The sequence below is a fragment of the Musca autumnalis genome, unplaced genomic scaffold, assembly GCF_047663935.1.
Source record: "Musca autumnalis isolate F117 unplaced genomic scaffold, ASM4766393v1 scaffold_1, whole genome shotgun sequence".
NCBI lineage: Eukaryota > Metazoa > Arthropoda > Insecta > Diptera > Muscidae > Musca > Musca autumnalis.
In genome coordinates, this window is record NW_027411644.1 from 159242784 (window position 1) to 159261807 (window position 19024).

The 19024-nt window shown below is 28.7% G+C and overlaps 1 protein-coding gene across 3 annotated transcripts in view; it reads right to left on the reverse strand.

Annotated features, from left to right (window-relative positions):
- Ubx (Ultrabithorax) overlaps window positions 1-19024 on the reverse strand; it is a 95944-nt gene that overhangs the window by 47141 nt on the left and 29779 nt on the right. Inside the window, exon 2 of one of the 3 annotated variants that reach the window (XM_073958726.1) lies at window positions 17666-17716. The exons of the other annotated variants lie outside the window; for them this stretch is intronic. Coding sequence (XP_073814827.1) covers window positions 17666-17716 — 51 coding nt within the window. The remainder of the gene's footprint in view (window positions 1-17665; window positions 17717-19024) is intronic. 3 annotated transcript variants of the gene reach the window in all.

Below are 19024 nucleotides of genomic sequence, written 5' to 3' on the forward strand. Positions count from 1 at the left end.
GGTTTAGTTGTCAGAGTATATTGTTGTAGATCTTTTTGTAATATGATCAAGGTCTGACTGGCCACATGGAAAGAAAATATGAATGGTTTGATAACGAGTCACCAGCAAGCAAGCACAGCCATAAGAAGAATTTGAACCCTAAATGCCACAAAAGTGTTCTCTTCGCCTCCAAGAGGGGGGGCAGTGCATGTCTCTTGTTGGACATTTTTGCTTTGCTTGCCAGACAAACTGAGAGGAGCTACAGACAGCCGCCAGAGTTCATGTTAAGGTTAATGAGACTTTATAATGTGGTAGATAGAGTTTTCTTTAAATTTAATATGAAATTATAACAACAACATGTTTACAGTCATACCAAAATGAAATGCTGCTTTAAAGGCTGGGAAGAAAAGAAATCTCTAATGTAAAGTCTAAAACTAGGTGGAAATGAAAAATGGCCAAGTTTTTTGTGAGTGCAATTATGGAGATGACAAATTGAATAGTGTTTTAGAGGTGAAATAGGACACATGTCTCGTGGTGATTTTGGATTTATTTGCTCAAGGATGCTTGACCTAGAACATTAAGTCTGCCAATGTGGGACAGGAACAGAGAAGGCGTTTAATTGTTTCCATTTTTTTCCCATAGCCGGACTTGTGGCAGTGGCCATTGTATGAAATTTGAGACCCTTTGCGTGCTTGCCAACAAGACCCCAAAGACTCAGTACTTGAGAACTTATACCATTGCTCAGTAAAATTTATTTACTCGAGAACTTATACCATTGCTCAGTAAAATTTACATATTGATTTTTTATTTCCCATCTTTACAATATTCCTGTTGCCCTGTATACTTCTTGCTAATCTTAAAAGAATTTAAGAAATGTGTTTTTCCTTTTGGAATTTTTGCACTTATAATTATCAAATTGGCAAATAATTTTTAATAATTCTTATAAGATTAATATTTTCATAATTCCAAATAGATTCTATATTTGACCTGTCAAACAAATCTTACAAAAATATTTCTTCTCCTTTAAGAAAGCCAACTTTGAGATTTATGAATCTAACTCAAAACAGAATCCAATTAGATTTGATATCTTCAAATATCGTATACGATCACAGGTGTTAAATGATTTACCTTTACGATACGATACACACCTTTGAGGTGAATATTTTAAGATTGAGTAAAAAAGGCAAGAAAGAGAGTAAGACAAAATCAACTCTCAAGGGTGGAAGAGCCATTAACACTTGAGTCTGTTTGTTTGCTACCTGCTGCTGCTGGGTAATTTTTTAAAACTATCTGACAGATGATATTTTGTACGTTTGCGCAGCCATGTGCCTCAAATTTTGTGGTGTCTGGCTAATGGTGGTGGTGCGTTGCTATTACCTGTCAAAACATAATTCAAAATGGGAACTTTTGCGTAAGCATTATGAGTACAATAAATTCGCATATCAGTTTTAGTTATGAGCTAATTCTCTCACAGTATCAGTTCGCTCTTCCGTATAGCCAATTTATTGAATGGCTTAAAATCAGCTGATTAGTGAGTGTTTGTTTTTTGAATTTTTAATGGCTGCTCGAAGCCTATAATTAATCATTTTTATTGCCAGAAACACAAGAGAAGAGAAGAAAAGCCGACCGACCGGACGATATTGCAGCTATCAAATCCCTTGCATCGAGATAACAGCATGTCTGGCCATCATCAGCATAATTTATGGAAAAAAGTGATAACCTACATTTCATTGAATGTTAGCGCCAGCACAATCAGAAAAAATAACTTCAGAAAGCCGACAAGATAAACTAATAAAGCATTTCCTTTGCATTGGTTTTCAAAAAAACAGAAAAGGGGAGGTGGAAGTTTGGGTTTTAAAATGTAACAAAAATTTGAATTTTTAAAACAAAAATTCATAAACAAAAATATAAAAAGATATTTAAAAATAATTTAAGATTTCCCACAATAGTTTTTCGGCATACAAAATTCTCACAATAAAAATCTTAAAATTACAAAACTCCTCATTGAGTAAGAAACACCATCTGACCAGCAACTTCAAATCAATATTTTCTTTATTGTTGTTGTTGGCTTCTGTGTGTTGCAAGTTTTACCGGCGGCATTTTGATGCCCTGAATTTCAATAAAAATAAAGAAAAAAAACGCGACGGTGAATGATCGATCCCTGCAACAATTGACCTCTGCCGTTGATCTCCAACAAGAATTTCCCTTTAAAGATTGCGTTTGTTCTTGACCAAAAATTGTGATGCAAAACGGCCAAAAATATTGTATGTATATTTGTAAGTTTGAATGTTTCCATTCACCGCTTTTTGAGTTGGGTTCTTCTTTTTTTTTGGCAAACTCTGTGCTGTTCTTTTTTTATTAATGAAAAATGAAAAGACAACGACAAGAACAGCGCATCGGACACACACAACAACTGTTGGCTGAACAACATATTTTTTGGCAGTTAATAAATTTTCAAATAAATTGACTAATTGCATACCTACAGCAAAGCAATGACCGACCGCTCGCAAAAGAAAACAAATAATACACCGAGAAAAAATGAAAACGAAATGAAAGTACGAAATTAATATTTGAAATTCTGAATGTTTCAATAAAATTCGGAATTTTGCATAGAAATTCAGAAAATACGACAAATATCCTCTAATGTTGGTTTATGTATTTATAAACACATTTCAATTACTTTCTGCAGTGCGATTCCCTAACTTACGTAACAAAAAATCGGTAAAATTAAAACGCAACATAATGAACGAAAAGTTCATATTCGCATTACCCAAATAATATTTAAATATGATAATTTTTTTTAAAAAAGGACATTAAAATATTTTCAAAATAACATTTAAATATTAAACGTGGACTAAAAAATAATATTTTTGTATTATCCACGTTATCTAAACATCGCTTAACGATTTACTTTATCCGTATAACGTGAAAGATTGTTCACGTTATCCAAATGTATCGTTATCAAAATATCGTGAAAACTTTATCCACATACAATGTAAATGTTATACATTTTATCTGAAAAATATGAAAACATTATTTAAAACACGGAAAAAGTTTAGTCATATTTTCAACCAAAACAATTTTTTATCCACCCATTAATGTTTCATACGAAACGAAAAACATTTGTAATCAAATAACAAGAACAGTGGGCGACAAGATGTTGCCCGCGGCCGGCAAATTGTCAAATTGCCTATTTAAGGCCTCCGACGCAGCAATCTAAGCCCCACATTTTGGGGAATTTACAGGTCGGAATCTCTGAACAGTTTGAAACTTAGATCACGAAGCAATTAGTTCAAAGGAAAGATTCCGTGTAATGAACCAACGCAACCATATCCAGGTCATTCGTTCGTAACCTTCGTTTAGATTATTTCGTTCATTTAGCTCCTCTAGTTCATACAGCGTTTCTCGTGTATTAAGTTGAACGAGTGAATGCACTTCCTTCAGGTCAAGTAGCTCAAAGGGGAGAGCAAAGCGGAACGTTATTCGAGTAATAATAAAAAATGTTCTGGATCAAAACGAATATATACCACTAGAGCAACATCTTTTCCTTTTGTTTATTTATTTTAGTTTATGCAAACAATTCTCCTAAATTAAAAATATTATTTTATTTGTAATATCTCCAATTTTAATTTTATTTCAGCCACTGTATTTAAAAACTGCACATACTTAAAATGAAATAACAGTGTAATAGCATGTGTGTTGTTGTTGGGTTACATTTCATGTTAGACGACAATCAAATTGCCGATAAACATCAGCACTGTTGCATTGTGGGTTATTAGTCTTTAAAAATTAAAATTTATGATTTACTAAATGTTAAAATCAATTAACGCAATGGTGCAGTGTCTGGCAAAGCTGTTTTGTTTTACGCTATGGTGGCTATATGGATGATTAAAATAAATTTTAGTTGAATTTTAAAGGGGTTTTTGGTTTTAGATTTGGTAATAACTAATAAAGAGTTATGGTTATTTTTTAAATAAATTCTTGTGTGATTTGTACAAAATTAAAAAATAGACACATTTTTATCGAAAATATTCGAATTTTTTCAAATAGATAAATTGGAAATATTCTTTACTAGAAGACCATTTTTTAAAATTCAAAATAATATTTTTTATTATTTAAAATATTTTTTGAATATTTTATTTTATTTAGAATTTCAATTTTTAAGAATTTTTTACGCAAAAATAGAAAAATTTAGTAAAGAAGGAACAATTTTAAAAATTTTAACAACGAAGTTAAAAACCTTTTTTTATTATTTATTTTTTATTTAATATTGTTTAATGTTTTCTTAATTTAGCTCTAAAATAAAAATAATATTTCATTATTTAAAATATTTTTTGGAATATTTTATTGTATTTTAATTTTGATATTTATTTTAAATTTGGAACAATTTTAAAAATTTTAGCTACGAAGTTAAAATAAAGTTTTTTTATTATTGTAGCTAAGAAGTTAAAATAACGGTTTATTTTATTATTTAGAATATATTTTTATTTTAATAAAATTTATTTTTTTTAAATTTAGCTTCAAAATTAAAATATATTTTATTATTTAAAATAGTTTTTTGAATATTTTATTTTACTTAGAATTTTGTACGCAAAAATAGAAAAATTTTGTAAAGGAACAATTTTAAAAAATGTTAGCCGCGAAGTTAGAATACTGGTTTTTATTATGTTTTTATTATTAAATATTATTTAATTTGTTTAATTTAGAATTGTGATTTTCTAGAATTTTTTACGCAAAAATAGAAAAATTTTGTAAAAGAAGGAACAAATTTAAAAATTTTATCAACGAATTTAAAATACTGTTTTTTATTATTTATTTTTTATTTAATATTGTTTAATTTTTTTTTTAATTTAGCTCCAAAATAAAATTAATATTTCATTATTTCAAATATTTTTTGGTATATTTTATTGTACTTTAATTTTGATTTTTTTTAAATTTGGAATAATTTCAAAAATTTTAGCTACGAAGTTAAAATAAATGTTTATTTTATCATTTTAGCTAATAAGTTAAAATAACGAATTATTTTATTATTATGAATATATTTTATTTTTAATATAATTTATTGTTTTTTAATTAAGCTTCAAAATTAAAATAGTATTTTATTATTATATTTTTTAAATATATTATTTTATTTAGAATTTTGATTTTTTTTAGAATTTTGTACGCTCCAAAATTAAAATAATACTTCATTATTTAAAATATTTTTTGGGATATTTTATTGTATTTTAATTTTGATTTTTTTTTAAATTGGAACAATTTTAAAAATTTTAGCTACGAAGTTAAAATAAAGTTTTTTTTATTATTGTAGGTAACAAGTTAAAATAACGGTTTATTTTTTATTTAGAATATATTTTTATTTTAATATAATTTATTTTTTTAATTTAGCTCCAAAATTAAAATAATATTTAAAAATTTGTTTGAATATTTTATTTTATTTAGAATTTTGTACGCTCCAAAATTAAAATAATATTTCATTATTTAAAATATTTTTAGAATATTTTATTGTATTTTAATTTTGATTTTTTTTTAAATTTGGAACAATTTTAAACATTTTAGCCACGAAGTTAAAATAAAGGTTTTTTTATATAAGTTAAAATAACGGTTTATTTTATTATTTAGAGTATTTTTTATTTTAATATATATATTTTTTTAATTTACCCTCAAAGATAAAATAATACTTTATTATTCAAAATATTTTTTTTTATTTTATTGTATTTTAATTTAGATTTTTTGAGAATTTTTTATCCAAAAATAGAATTTTTTTGATAGTAGGAACAACTTTCAAATAATAGTTAAAAATAGTTATTATTTAAAAAAATATTTTTTTTTTTTTCGAAAATGAAGAAAAACCTAATACCCCTTAAAACTCTCAACATATCCCCACCATTTACTGTGCGATTATGAATATAACGTTGCTTGTCCTGTTGCAGCCCTCCTCCCTTGAAATGAATGTAAGCTCTTATATTTATTAATATGGACAGACACATCGGGATGGATGAACGAACGGACCAACAGACGGACATGTGGATATCCAATGTGTGGCTACAATGTTAGTCTATATGAACATTTTATGAGCTGTTAAGACCACTTAAAATACAAAATGCTCCCCAGTTAACCATTGTGGAGTGTGTAAAATCAAATAAGTGTCCGGTTTATTGCTGTAGTTTTGTTGCTGCTGCTGTTCGGGCATTTTTGCCATGCGTCCCTTTTTACAGCTGAAGATGCTGTTACTGTGTTATTTTACTCATGTGAACGTATTTATTTATGCTGGTACCTTCATTGTGATGAAAAATATTCTTCTTGTTATTATTGTTTTATAGATTATTATTAGATGTGGTAAAATTAGTTAACTGTTTACTTTTAGTAGCTTCTGGATTTGGGTGCGTTAATGATTTCCTAGTTGTTGGCAGATGTGTTTTTGGGGTTCTGGCTTTTCTTTGGAATGATTTGGGATAGTAAACCAATGATGAATAACTCGGAACTGATTAAAGTCATTGAGAAGCACTTTTGGTGAATATAAATATAAGAATAATATTTTTAAATATAAGAGAATTCCTTGAGAAATTATATTTTGATTTTGAAATTAAAATTCAACAATTGTTTGCCTTTCTAATTTCCCTGTAGACCTTAAATATGTTTAATATTGCCATAATTATACACCTAATTAAAAAACTATGTATGGGAATAATGAAAACATATGAAATCCTTTTTCTCCCCCCTTTCCATAAGACACAATACCCTTCTACGCCTCATTTAACTAACAAATATCCCCTGCTCTTGCGAAGAAAATTAAATACAATCCAAATGTATTTTGTCGCATTTACAACAAAACATGGTTGTCCAGAGTTTTTACATTTTTTTGTTGAGCATAGAAATTTTTGTCATATTGCAGGTGCTTTTCTGTTTGTTGTTTGGTCATGTGGTGGCTGGTAGAAGTTGTTGTTGTTTTTCTGGTCACTTCTATTTGTAAATGTTTTCCATATGCATGTGGCCCTTTTTTTAATGTCGTTCACTTTCATGTCTGTCTGTTTTGGGCCACATGTCTCTCTCTCCATGTCCTTACAGCATTGCTGTGAATGCAAAATACCACCATAGTCAAAACACAACCTTTCTTTTTTGATGATTTTATGTGTTGTTTGGTCTGCCGGCCTGTATGTCTGTCCACAAAATGTGTTGGTCTCTAAACCACGTGTGCTTTCATATGAATATGAATTATGGAAATTATAGACGGAAACAACACTTATAAAATCTGCTATAGCAACAAATTTCATATGAACTACGTTTTCGGTTCGAGTCTATTTTGTCCACTTAGCTTTTTTTCGGTGGCTTTGTCACCAAAAAACAACAAACACTAAATGGCAAATATCAAATGTATAGCCAAGGGTCTTATTGAAGCAAGAGAAGGGTGCGTTTTACTACCGTTTTGAAAAAGGGCGTTTAACTAATGGTGGGTTTTTAATGTAAACACACACAGTTCATCATTTTTTCGAAAAGGGTTCATTGTTGCAAAATTTTATTGTGTGAAGAATATTTTTTACAGCTTAAGACTCATTAAGTTATTTTTTATGTTTTGTTCGTTTCGTCTGCTGTGTACGTCCGTGGCTGTTTGAAATAATACGCGTGTGTTTTGCCAAAAATTGTTTCACTACTACTGACCTGATTTTAAATTGAGCATATTAATGTGGGAATTTTTCAATTGTGAGCTGAGGGAAAATTGTTATGAACATTTTAAAGGGGGAAATATTTTGAAATATTGAAGAAAGTGAAGGCAATTTGAATGGTGGTTTATTTTAGAACTATTAAGGTTTGGTTTACTTGTATGTTTTTATATTTTTTGGAATAACCCAAATGATTGAAATTAAAAAATATTTTTGAATTTTATCGCTTTTAGTATTTTTTGACTATGGGTTTAAAACGATTTGAATGGGAGCTTATATTCAAAATAGGAAGATTTGGATATCTGTATTTTTATATATATTTTTTAATAACTCAAATAAATTGGAATAAAAAAATGATTTTGAATGTCGTCGCTTTTTTAATTTTTTAATAAAATGCTTTGTTGATTCTCCTTAGACTATATTAAAAAAAATTAAAACATTTTATAGGCGAAATGAAACCAAATTCGTTCGAATTACTACGAAAATTATTTTTTTCTTAATATTTGTTTATTTTTTTCAAAATAAAAATAATGAGAAAATATTTATTACATTAAAAATTTCTCTAAGATGATTCAAATATTGACAAAAAAAATCTACAAAATTTTACTGCAAATTAATAAAATATTTTGTTGAATCTCCTTTGAATACATTAAAAACGTTTTAAAATATTTCTTAGGCGGTATGGAACCAAGTTCGTTCGAATTGCTACTTTATTTATTTTTTCCGAAAAATATTTGTTTAATTTTTTGTTGATTGATTTTAATAAATTATACAATCTTTTCGATATTTCAGAGAATCGCAATATAGTAAAACGAAAAATTATTTTACATTTAAATACCTAATGAAACATATATTTATTGTAAATATTTAGCTTGTAACTTAGTCTGTAAGGATAGACTTAATAAATAAAAAATCGTCTTTAATCAAAATAATAAGAGTTTGTAGTAATTCGAACGAATTTGGTTTAATATCGCCTAAGAAAAATTTTAATTTTTTTAATGCTTTCAAATCAGATTCAACAAAGTATTTTATTAAGTTGGAGTACGATTTTGTCGATTTTGTTTGTCAAAATTCAAATTGTCTTAAAGAAGTTTTTAATTTAATTACTATTTTTAATTCCGTGTTACCTTAGCAAAGTTTTAGATTTTTTAAATGTTTCCAAATAAGATTCAACAAAATATTTTATTAAATAAAAAGAAAAGTTTTAGATTTTTTCAATGTTTCCAACTGAGACTCAAAAAAATATTTTATTAATATTTTTTAAATTTTTTGTCAAAAGACAACAAATAAATAGAGAGAGTCGCCAAAATGAAATGCTTATAATGCTCGCCATATAGTCAGAAGAAAAGTTTCGCAAAACATTTATTAGATGAATTGCCCATTACAAAGTAATGTAAACAGACTAACTTTTGTGTTACCAATAGTTAAAAAATAGAAGAAAAGAGAGACCACTTTTTTTAATTTACAAAGCAAAATAACTTGTTTTCTCATGAATACCAGGCGTGCAAAACCTACAAAACCAAGGGTATAAGTTCGAGACTCATTGTCGCAAAAAAATGAAAATGTATTTGAAATTGTTGTGGAAAATTTTAATCCTTTAAAAAGCCAAACTTCTCAATAATTCAGGGATGGTCAGACTCATGCCCTTAGATATAATTTTTCTAGGTCCGCGATCAGCTGTGCAGTCTATCTACTGTGTTTACTTAGAAATAATCAACAAGGACATGCCGTACGAAATAAGTTTTTTTTGTAGTATTGTGTAGTTCCTGAACAATCTAGTTCAAAGGAATGATTCCATAAAATGAACGAACTGAACCACATCCAGCTTATTTATTTAATATCATTATTTTAGATTATTTCGTTCATCAAGCCTTTCTCGTTCATTTAGCTCCTCTCGTTCATATAGCTCATCTAGTTTATTAGGTTGAAAGAATAAGTGCAGTTCATTTAGTTCATTTTACTTTAGGTTTCGCTTTACCTTTCTCACACATTAAAACATTAGAAACGCCACAGTGTACCAAAAAATTAACAATGGAAGCATTTGGTTTTTTTCTTTTTCTTGTTAAGATTATTAATTTATATTAATTAAAAAATATATATTATTTTCAACTAAAAATATTTAGTTTCTTAATGATTGGAAAATGGATATATGAACCGCTTATTTTCTTATTTTAAGACCGATAAAAGGACTATTGACTACTGATGATGAGAAGCGGAACCACGCACGATATGTACAAGAAAATAATAGACTGAAATTTAATATTGAACAAAACGACTTGGTTCCCTTTGTGAACCGGACGAATCTTCAAGACCAATAAAACGACTGGTTCCTTTGGTGAACGTTATGAAAAAGATGGACGTTCCATACATTGTGCAATAATCTTTTCAAGTAGGAAAATCATATTTCTATCGGCAGCTTAAAACGCGTTTTTCACTGAGTTTTTCGAGATGTGACACTCTTTTAATAATTGTCTTCTAAGCGGAACCACGAACGATATTTACAAGAAAATGATAGACTGAAATTTAATATTGAACAAAATGCACGACTTGGCTCCCTTTTGTGAACCGGACGAATCTTTCAGGCGGGCTCCTTTGGTGAACGTAGTGAAAAAGATGGATGTTCCATATTATTGTGTAATAATCTTTTCAAGTAGGGAAATCAAATTTCTATCGGCAGCTTAAAAAGCGTTTTTCTAGAAACTGACTTTTTCGAGATGTGACCCTCTTTGAGAAAATTAGCAATATTATTAAATTTTTATTATTTTTCTACTTTCCCAAAAAAATAGTCCCATTGAACCAAAAAGTGGTAGGTAGTGTGACTAAATGAAATTATTAATTATTTACAGAGTTTTTTTTTTCTATTTGCTAACATTTTTTATTTTTGCATTCATTTCCATAGATACAAAGGTGTTGTTATAATTATAGCTTAAAGCTATTGTATTGGATCCACCCATTTCTTTGCATTAGCCGATAACTGCTGTCAGCACACTGCTATCAGGTAGCAAGCAAAGTGCACTGACGTACATACTGTGTTTGTTACTAACATTAAGTTATTATAGTACGGATGTGAATATTGTTGTTGTTGCCGTTGAATTTTCCTCTTTGCGCTCAATGAATGTTAAGTTTACAATAATATTCAATTAACAATTTGAATAAGAAAAATGTATAAAAATAGTTACACTACTTTAGAGCATGAGGAACGTATTTAATATAAGGTGAAAATGCAAAGTAGCCTAACTAATGAAATTGTGAATGGGAACTTAATGTCCATCCAGATCAAAAGATTGATGTTTGGGGAAATAAAGATTATCATCAAGAGCTTCGGGACAATCAATAGATAGTTTGAAAATCGGAGCGGTTCATTTCTTGATAATGGTATTCTCCAAAACAAATATGCCTATTTCGACTTAACCAACGACTAAACGTGTCCCTTATGTGTTTATATTGAGCCAAAAATCCCAATCTATTGGCACCTTAGAATAATAACTTGTGTGGTTAAATGCCACCAAATATATGGTACTCTGTAATAACAACAAGTGGTTAAGTGAAATAGACAGCGGACATTCTAGTACACTCAGAAAAATGCTTGTTTGTTTGTATGTATGAATATGTCGTGACATTGCATGTCGTGTTAGCCATCATCATCCTACACTGTTATCGGTTATTCCCTTTTTGGCAAGAAGAATTTCGGTTTGTTATTTTTTCTGCTGCGTGCATTGTTATTTTATTCAACGGGAATATGTGAAAAAAATGAAACCCTTTTACTGTTCCCGGGCGCGTCTGTTATGTTTTCAAAGTGCAGCACACTACAACACACATGCAAAAGCTTAACTTCAAACATGCAGGAAAACGGAAGTTAATTACTTGTTGTCGGTCACCTAATAACAATGCTGTAACTCTATATCATTTTTAAAAGATAAACAGTTATTAATGATAATAGTATCAGACAAAATAAAAATAACAACAATAATAACAACGAACAAAATCAATTACAGTGGATTTTGGATATTTATTACCAGAGGATGGATTCTTGTTGTATCAAAATGTGGAAAATATTTTCATTATAGAATATTTGTATGGAAGGACTTCTACAGAGATCATGTGACGTTGTATAAAAAATATAAGATTTTGAATTCAACCAAATGAATACTCAGAGGATGGTTTAAAATCGTTTTAAATTTATTAAAAACCTTCTTATTGCTTTAACTTTTTGACCTCTAAAATGTTTACAAATTAAATAAAGATTTAATGCATTTAGTCCCCGCGTTTCATCTCGTTTTTTGTTGCTGAAGTCTGAGATTATCATAGTCCTCCTTATTATTCTCTCTCTTCAAAACACCTTCAAAAATGACGCAAAAATCATTCTGTAATTCCGTTCTGTTATTTGTGTTATTGAATGTCATCAACATGTTATCATGTTTAACTACAGCATAATGCTACCGTATGAAGAATGATTTAACAAAATCTTACACATGTATGTAATGTTGTCGTTGCTGCAATAGTTTTGTTAAGTTCGATTAATGTATATTAAATTGGTTTTATATTGCCTGTGTGATATGGTGGTGGTCATATAGATTTGTTTGGCAATTAAAACTTAAGTTTATTATTAACAACAGGCGAACAGATACCAACGACGACGATTCCTCTCTTATGTTGTAAAATAACTGAACTGAAACAGGCTAGTGGCTAGTATTTGTCTGTCGTTTTGTCGGCCGTCTGTCTGTCCATTGAACAGCCTTAACCCATTGACTTGGTTTGAAGTGTTTAACGTTTATTATTGACTATGTGTGGCCTGGACAGAAAGATCAGGTGTTGATTCTTTTTTCTTGTTTAGGTAGCGACTAAACTCACAGATATACAGGTTTTTTTCCTTTAGTTTTATTGAATATTAATTTCAATTTCATTGATTTTGAGTTTAAGACAAGGATGATGATCATCCAAATGGCCCATATATTGGACATTAATGAATGAATACAAGGGGATAATTGGAAAGGTAGAATTTTGGAATTCGTAAAATTTAAGGTAAATATGTAGTCGGAAATCCTATACCAAATACTGTGAATGTCCTGTACAAATACGGTGACTATCCATTGAAGTTATGAACAGAATATTATTTAAAACGAAGATACATTATAGTTTCATTAAAGCCTAAAAATGTTTAACTTATTTTCGAGAACTTTGCAAGAACATGAGGTGAGGTTCATAATGCATCAAAATATATTATAAAGTTTTTAAAAATTGGTAAATCATTTTCTTAGAACAAAATAGGCTATTTTAGAAATTTAAAAATATATATTTTTAAATATAACAATATATTTTGTGACACATAATGTATGGTTGAAGCAACAATATGCATTTCCATACATACTTTTAAAATACACTAATTATTTTCTTCTCTAATTTTTTTTAATCATAATTTGTTTTTAAATTTTGATAAAATTTGAACAATTTTGTTTCTTAAAACAAAATAGGCTATTTAATAAATTTAATTATTTTATTTAATTTATTGCTGCAACAATATATTTTGTGTCATTATGGTTGAAGCAACAATATATTTTTTCATATTTTTAAAATACACCGTGTTCTATTTTTTAATTTATAATTATTTTTTTAAATTTTTATCAAATTGGACAACATATATTTTCATATTTTTAATTTACATAATTTTCTACTTAATTTTTTTTATTGGAACAATCATTTTGTTTACAACGAAATAGGTTATTTTAGAAATTTAAAAATATATGTATATTGTTCCTGCAACAAAATATTTTGTGTAATTATTACAAACGACAAAAATATTGGGTTGAATCAATAATCACATTATAAAGACTATATTTTCCATTTTCTTCTTCTCTAATTTTTTAAAATTTTTGAACCCTAGGTAGGAATAAGCGAAACATTTTTGTTAGACTTTACTTCCAGAAGTTTTTTTATATTTCGAATTTATAAAAACTTTCGTTCAATTTCGTTCATCCCGGAAAAACCTTCTGCTAGATTCACCGTATTTTATACAGAATTATTTTTTGTTATTTAGAAAAAATGTAAATAAAAATGTCAAAAATTTATAAAATTGGAACAATAATTTTCTTAAAACAAAATAAGGTATTTAACAAATTATATTATTGGTGCATTAATATTATTTGCGTCACTATGATACGTGACAACAAATATGTGGTTGAAGCAATAATATATATTATCATTCTTTAATTACTCTGTTTTCTTCTCTGTATTTTTTAATTTGTTGAACCTTAGGCAATATCAAGTGGAACATTTTTGTTAGGATTTACAAGGCAAAATACTTTCAGAAGTTATTTTATATCGAATTTATATAAACGTTCGTTCCACGAAAAATCGAATGCTACATTTATCGCATTTTGTACAGAATTGTTTTGATGTTATTTAAAAAAAAGTAAATACACATTTTTAAAAATTGTGAAAATTAGAAAAATCATTTTCTTAGTAAAAAAGGCTATTTTAGAAATTTACAAATATATATTGATACTGCAACAATCTATTTTGACATTGACAAAATTATTTTATTAGAGCAAACGAATCTATTTTAGAAGTTTAAAAATATATATTGTTGCTGCAACAATATATGAGGCCCTTAGTGCCAAAACGGCCCACATTCTCAAAAAATCAAAATGACTATAAATATCTAATCGGAACCTTTTGACATAACTAACAAATAAACTCCATATTGCTTTGTATAACACTAGGTTATACTATCTGCTAAAATAATACAATATGGAGTTTTTTTTAGTATTTATTTCTAAAGGTTCCGGTTAAAATTTACTGTCAGTTTGATTTTTTTGTGGGCATGTGGGTTATTATGATATATATCTTCTCTATTCTTTAATTACATATTTTATTTTTAAATTTTGATAAGCAAAATTGGAATAAGTATTTTTTTAAAACAAAATAAGCTATTATAGAAATTTAAAAAATATATATTGTTACTACAACAATATATTTTGTGTCTTTATGTTGCAGAACACAAAATATTTGGTGGAAGCAACAATATATATATCACATTTTTAAACAATGTTCTTCCATAGTATTTTTTAAATTTTTATGGTATATTAACACCATTTTCAAAGATGTCAATATTAGCTGTGTCTTTTTACGTGATAATTTGTAATAATTATTACGAAATGTTACTAAATGCTGTCTTTTTACACAAAAGTTCAGTAAATGAGAGCGAAGTGAGAGAACAATTTTGACAGTTGTTTGCTGAGAAATTGCTAAAAGTTGCTGAAAGAATTTTTCCCAGCAACATTTAGCAAGTTCGATCAGCTGTTTTTTAATCATCTGCTAATGGTCAGCTGCTCAATGTTTATCTGATTTTTATGGAAAAATACTATAAATATTACGATTCAGCTATATTTATTGATTATTTTATTAATATATTAATTGTTTTTCATTAATTTTGCTTAAAATTGAAACACTTTTTCATTGCTTTGGAGTTAGTTTTTCTTTCATGCATTGGCGCCAATGTTTTTGTTTTGGTAATCAACTGTTACCTTGCTAAAGTTTACTAAATGCTGTCTTTTTACTTTTTTCTCTATTTTCGTATCAAAGAGTAAAATCTCTCTTACTCTCTGAAAAGAAGTTACTGGATAATTATTACTGAAAAAGTAAAAAGACACAACTATTATAAGATAGGAAAAGTCAATTGTGAAAAATTAACTGTAGGGGGAGTTAACCTCTGTTGCTACGACATCATAGCAACATTCTGTTAAACGAAAACTGTTACTCATTGGAATATTGACAAGAAAAACATTAAAACTCAAATTTTACGGCGTTGACTTTAGTTTTTTATTAAATAAAAAATAAAAAATAGTGAAGAAACAAATTTTAGCCACAAAACACAACGTTAATGTTTTCTGCCGCGAGAAATGGGAATCAAAAACGATTGGCATTGCTGTTATCAATTCCAGTGAGTTGTGTAGCCATCTGTAACCAAAATGTGTAACTATTAGCATATGTTTTTGGAAAATGCATTTGTTCGGGTCTTTATTGCTATATGTCTTTGCCATTTTGAATTTTAGGGTTCAAAGTGTCGACTTATTTTTGGAGTGTAATTCTTTTTATTTTCTCCAAAATAGTCAGGTTTAATTATTCAGTCGTTATTTCAATATTTTAATAAAACAAATTTTATTTGTTGAAGACACAAAAAAACTAGAGAACTGATGAGGATCAGAGGCGAGATACGAAACAATAGTCTTCCTCCCTCCTTACTCTCCATTTTCCTTTCCACTGTGCCTAGTGTAAGTACCCGTAACTTTCCTTCTCCTATAACTAAATGTTACTAATAATTTTCCTCACATTTGATTATAATACGACTTTTATAACGCTTTTCGCATCATTTCCATTGGCAACAATGTGTAAAATACTTAATTTGCTAAACAAATTGTGTAAATACGTACGATTTTTTTTTTCTATAATAAAAATAATTTATTCCAAACATATGCATGGACATATCAAAATGATTGATAACCTACGACGTTCAAAGAGGAGGCAGCGCCAAAGCAAGTGTCGGGTAAATAAAATAAAAATATTATAGAATAAATACGTATCACGGACTAAGGAGGCATGATGGATGCACTGATAGCTAGGCATACACAGCTACAAATATATACAATTTATTTCTTTATTAAAAAACCTAATCTGGCCACCTTAATTTTTGATTATCAGCTAAACGTATAAACACACTTTAAATCACTTTTATTCCTAAATACGAATAATCAGTTTCCATAATCTTTGGAAATATCTTTCAAAGTAGGAAGAAAAAATTGAAACTCCAAAGTCGGTAGAGTTCTAAAGCTGGCTGGAGTAGTGCTAAGAAGGAAGCTAGTTGCAATAACACCATAAAGCAAAAAAAATCAATCATTTCCACACTTACATGGACAGACATGCTGCAGAACAAAATACATGTGCGGTAGTAATGTTGCCTCAACTCGCTTTTGTAGTAGCCACCAAGATAAATGCCAGTAACAAGGTTTAAATAGTAGTAATATGCCGCCGCCGCCGTATGCCGTTTAAGACCGTGTTAACAACAAGTTAATATTGTTGTTGCTGTTTTTGCCACGTTTAAAAATCTTCTTTTAGCTATAATTTGATGTTATGCCTTGTTTCAGTTTTTTATTGTAACTAAAGCGTAAGAGATTACCACCAAGCACTTGAAGACATAATCGCTAAAAAAGCTAAACTGAAATGGTCAGCTGCAAAGCAGCTATAGCTGAGCTATAGTTTGAACTGTTAATTTTCCATGAAACCACCCAGGTTGTTATGCGCAACTAATAGGAAAAATATCTGCTTTTGTGGGATGTTTTTTCTGTTTTTAAAACAGCTGTTTATGGTTATGTGTATTGTTGAAGAATACCGTTTAATGGTAACAGTGTTTTAAAATATTGAAATGAAAAATTAGGATCTTTAGTAAAATACATTAAAAATTATCAGTGGAAAGAAAATGTAGCAATTTAAATTGCATGTTGTAATTAATAATAATTTTTTAGAGAAATTTTAAGCTTAAAAATACTTTTTTATAAAACCCCAGATTTTTCATTATTTTGAAACTTACTTTACACTTGAAGTTATTTGGGACTAAAGGGCATTTATTTAACACATATTCTATGAAATTGACAACTTAAATGACACATTCTGTTAGATGTAAATGCAGTTTAGTGGTAATAGTGTTTAAATATTGAAAGGAAGCGTTATCCAACTCAGAAAGATTATCAAAAATGATCATTGAAGAAATAGTGTTTTAATTTGAAGTGAATATTTTAATTCCGAATTTCATTTTGTAGCGAAGTTTTGAGACTATGTAATCTCTTTTTTAATATTTTTTCTTTTTTGCAGAGAATCCCGCAGTTGTATGGATCTAAAGTTTTTAATTGTTTTCATTTTTTCTTTCCAGAATCTCAGAAAGTTGTATGGACTCAATCAACTACTAGACTATGGATTAGTTAACTACGACTTAAACTTAAAATTTTGAAACAAAAAAAATGTGGAAAATTTCTTACCCATGTCTGGTGATATGCCTCCGTATTGTGTTAGATCAGATCTTATCTTACCTGGAAGAGAAAAATAAATAATAAAATTAGTAAAGAAGTAAATATTTCAATGGAATTGAATAATGTATAAAAAATATTTAAAAGGATGAAATACGATGGAATTTTTTAATTCCTTGCGAAAGATAATAATAGAAACAACAGGAAGATCCACTCAACAATTTCAAGAGGACCCAAATTGGCAACTTTCAGGATCATTGGAAGAGAGAGAATTGTGATAAAATGTTTTTATTACTAGAGTTGTGTAGTTCCGAAATGAACTAGTTCCAGGGAACTATTCCGAACAAGGAACTACTGTAACTATAACCGGCCCTTGCGTTCATCTATTTCCTTTTGTTCATATATAGTTGCTGTCGTGCATTCAGTTCTTTTCATTTGTATAGTTCATCGCCTTTTTCATAAAAAACTCACTTCGATATTTCTCGTTATTTTCGTTTACTATTCAGATGCTGCCACATTGTTAAATAAACGTAGATCACTAACACCTTACATCGCTGCAATTTATTTATTTTTATGTAATTTTTTATATCAATTTATTCACCAAATATTTATTTCGGGCCCGGAATTATTTGGAATAAAGGAAACTAAAAGAATGATGAAAAAGAAAGGTTCATTGAACAATATCGGTCTCGGAACTATTAAGCAACTAGTTCCTTTTGGGAAAAGGAAGTAGAAAAATCGTTTCGCTCCGGGAACTACACTGTCAAACATTATTTTACAGATGAACACAGTAAAACCGAGTGATATCTTGATTTCAAAACAAATGGTTAAATTCCACATTTTCAATTAATTTTATGAGGGCCATCCAGAACAATAAACGTGAGGTTTCTTGAAATGTTTTTCTTTCAGTAAGGCGATACAGTCAGTATAATGTCCCAATTTGAACTTCTATATCTCAAGAATGGTAAAACCTACGAAAATGCAATTTAGGCCAATCTTGTAGAGAGTTTTCACTGCTACAACATTTTCTGTAATCCCATTTCGATAGGGCTTGCGGTTTTCAAGCAAAATCGTGAAAACCGAAGAAAGCCCTAAAAATGTGAACTTAGACCGCCAAATCCCTCCGCCGATTTTTCTGTTTTTTTTTTTTATTTTTCTCATCTATGAACATTGTAGTTTCAGAATCCGCAAAACCTTAAGCACCTTTCATTTAAAATTAGTTAAGGCACACCGTGCTATATGAACGAGAAACCAAGTGAACTAGTGGAGCTGAACGAACCGTAAGAGCTAAATGAATATAAATGAATGTACAGGACGTGACTCCCTTTGTTCATCTTTGTTCCTATGAAATTATTAATTTTTTTAAATTAA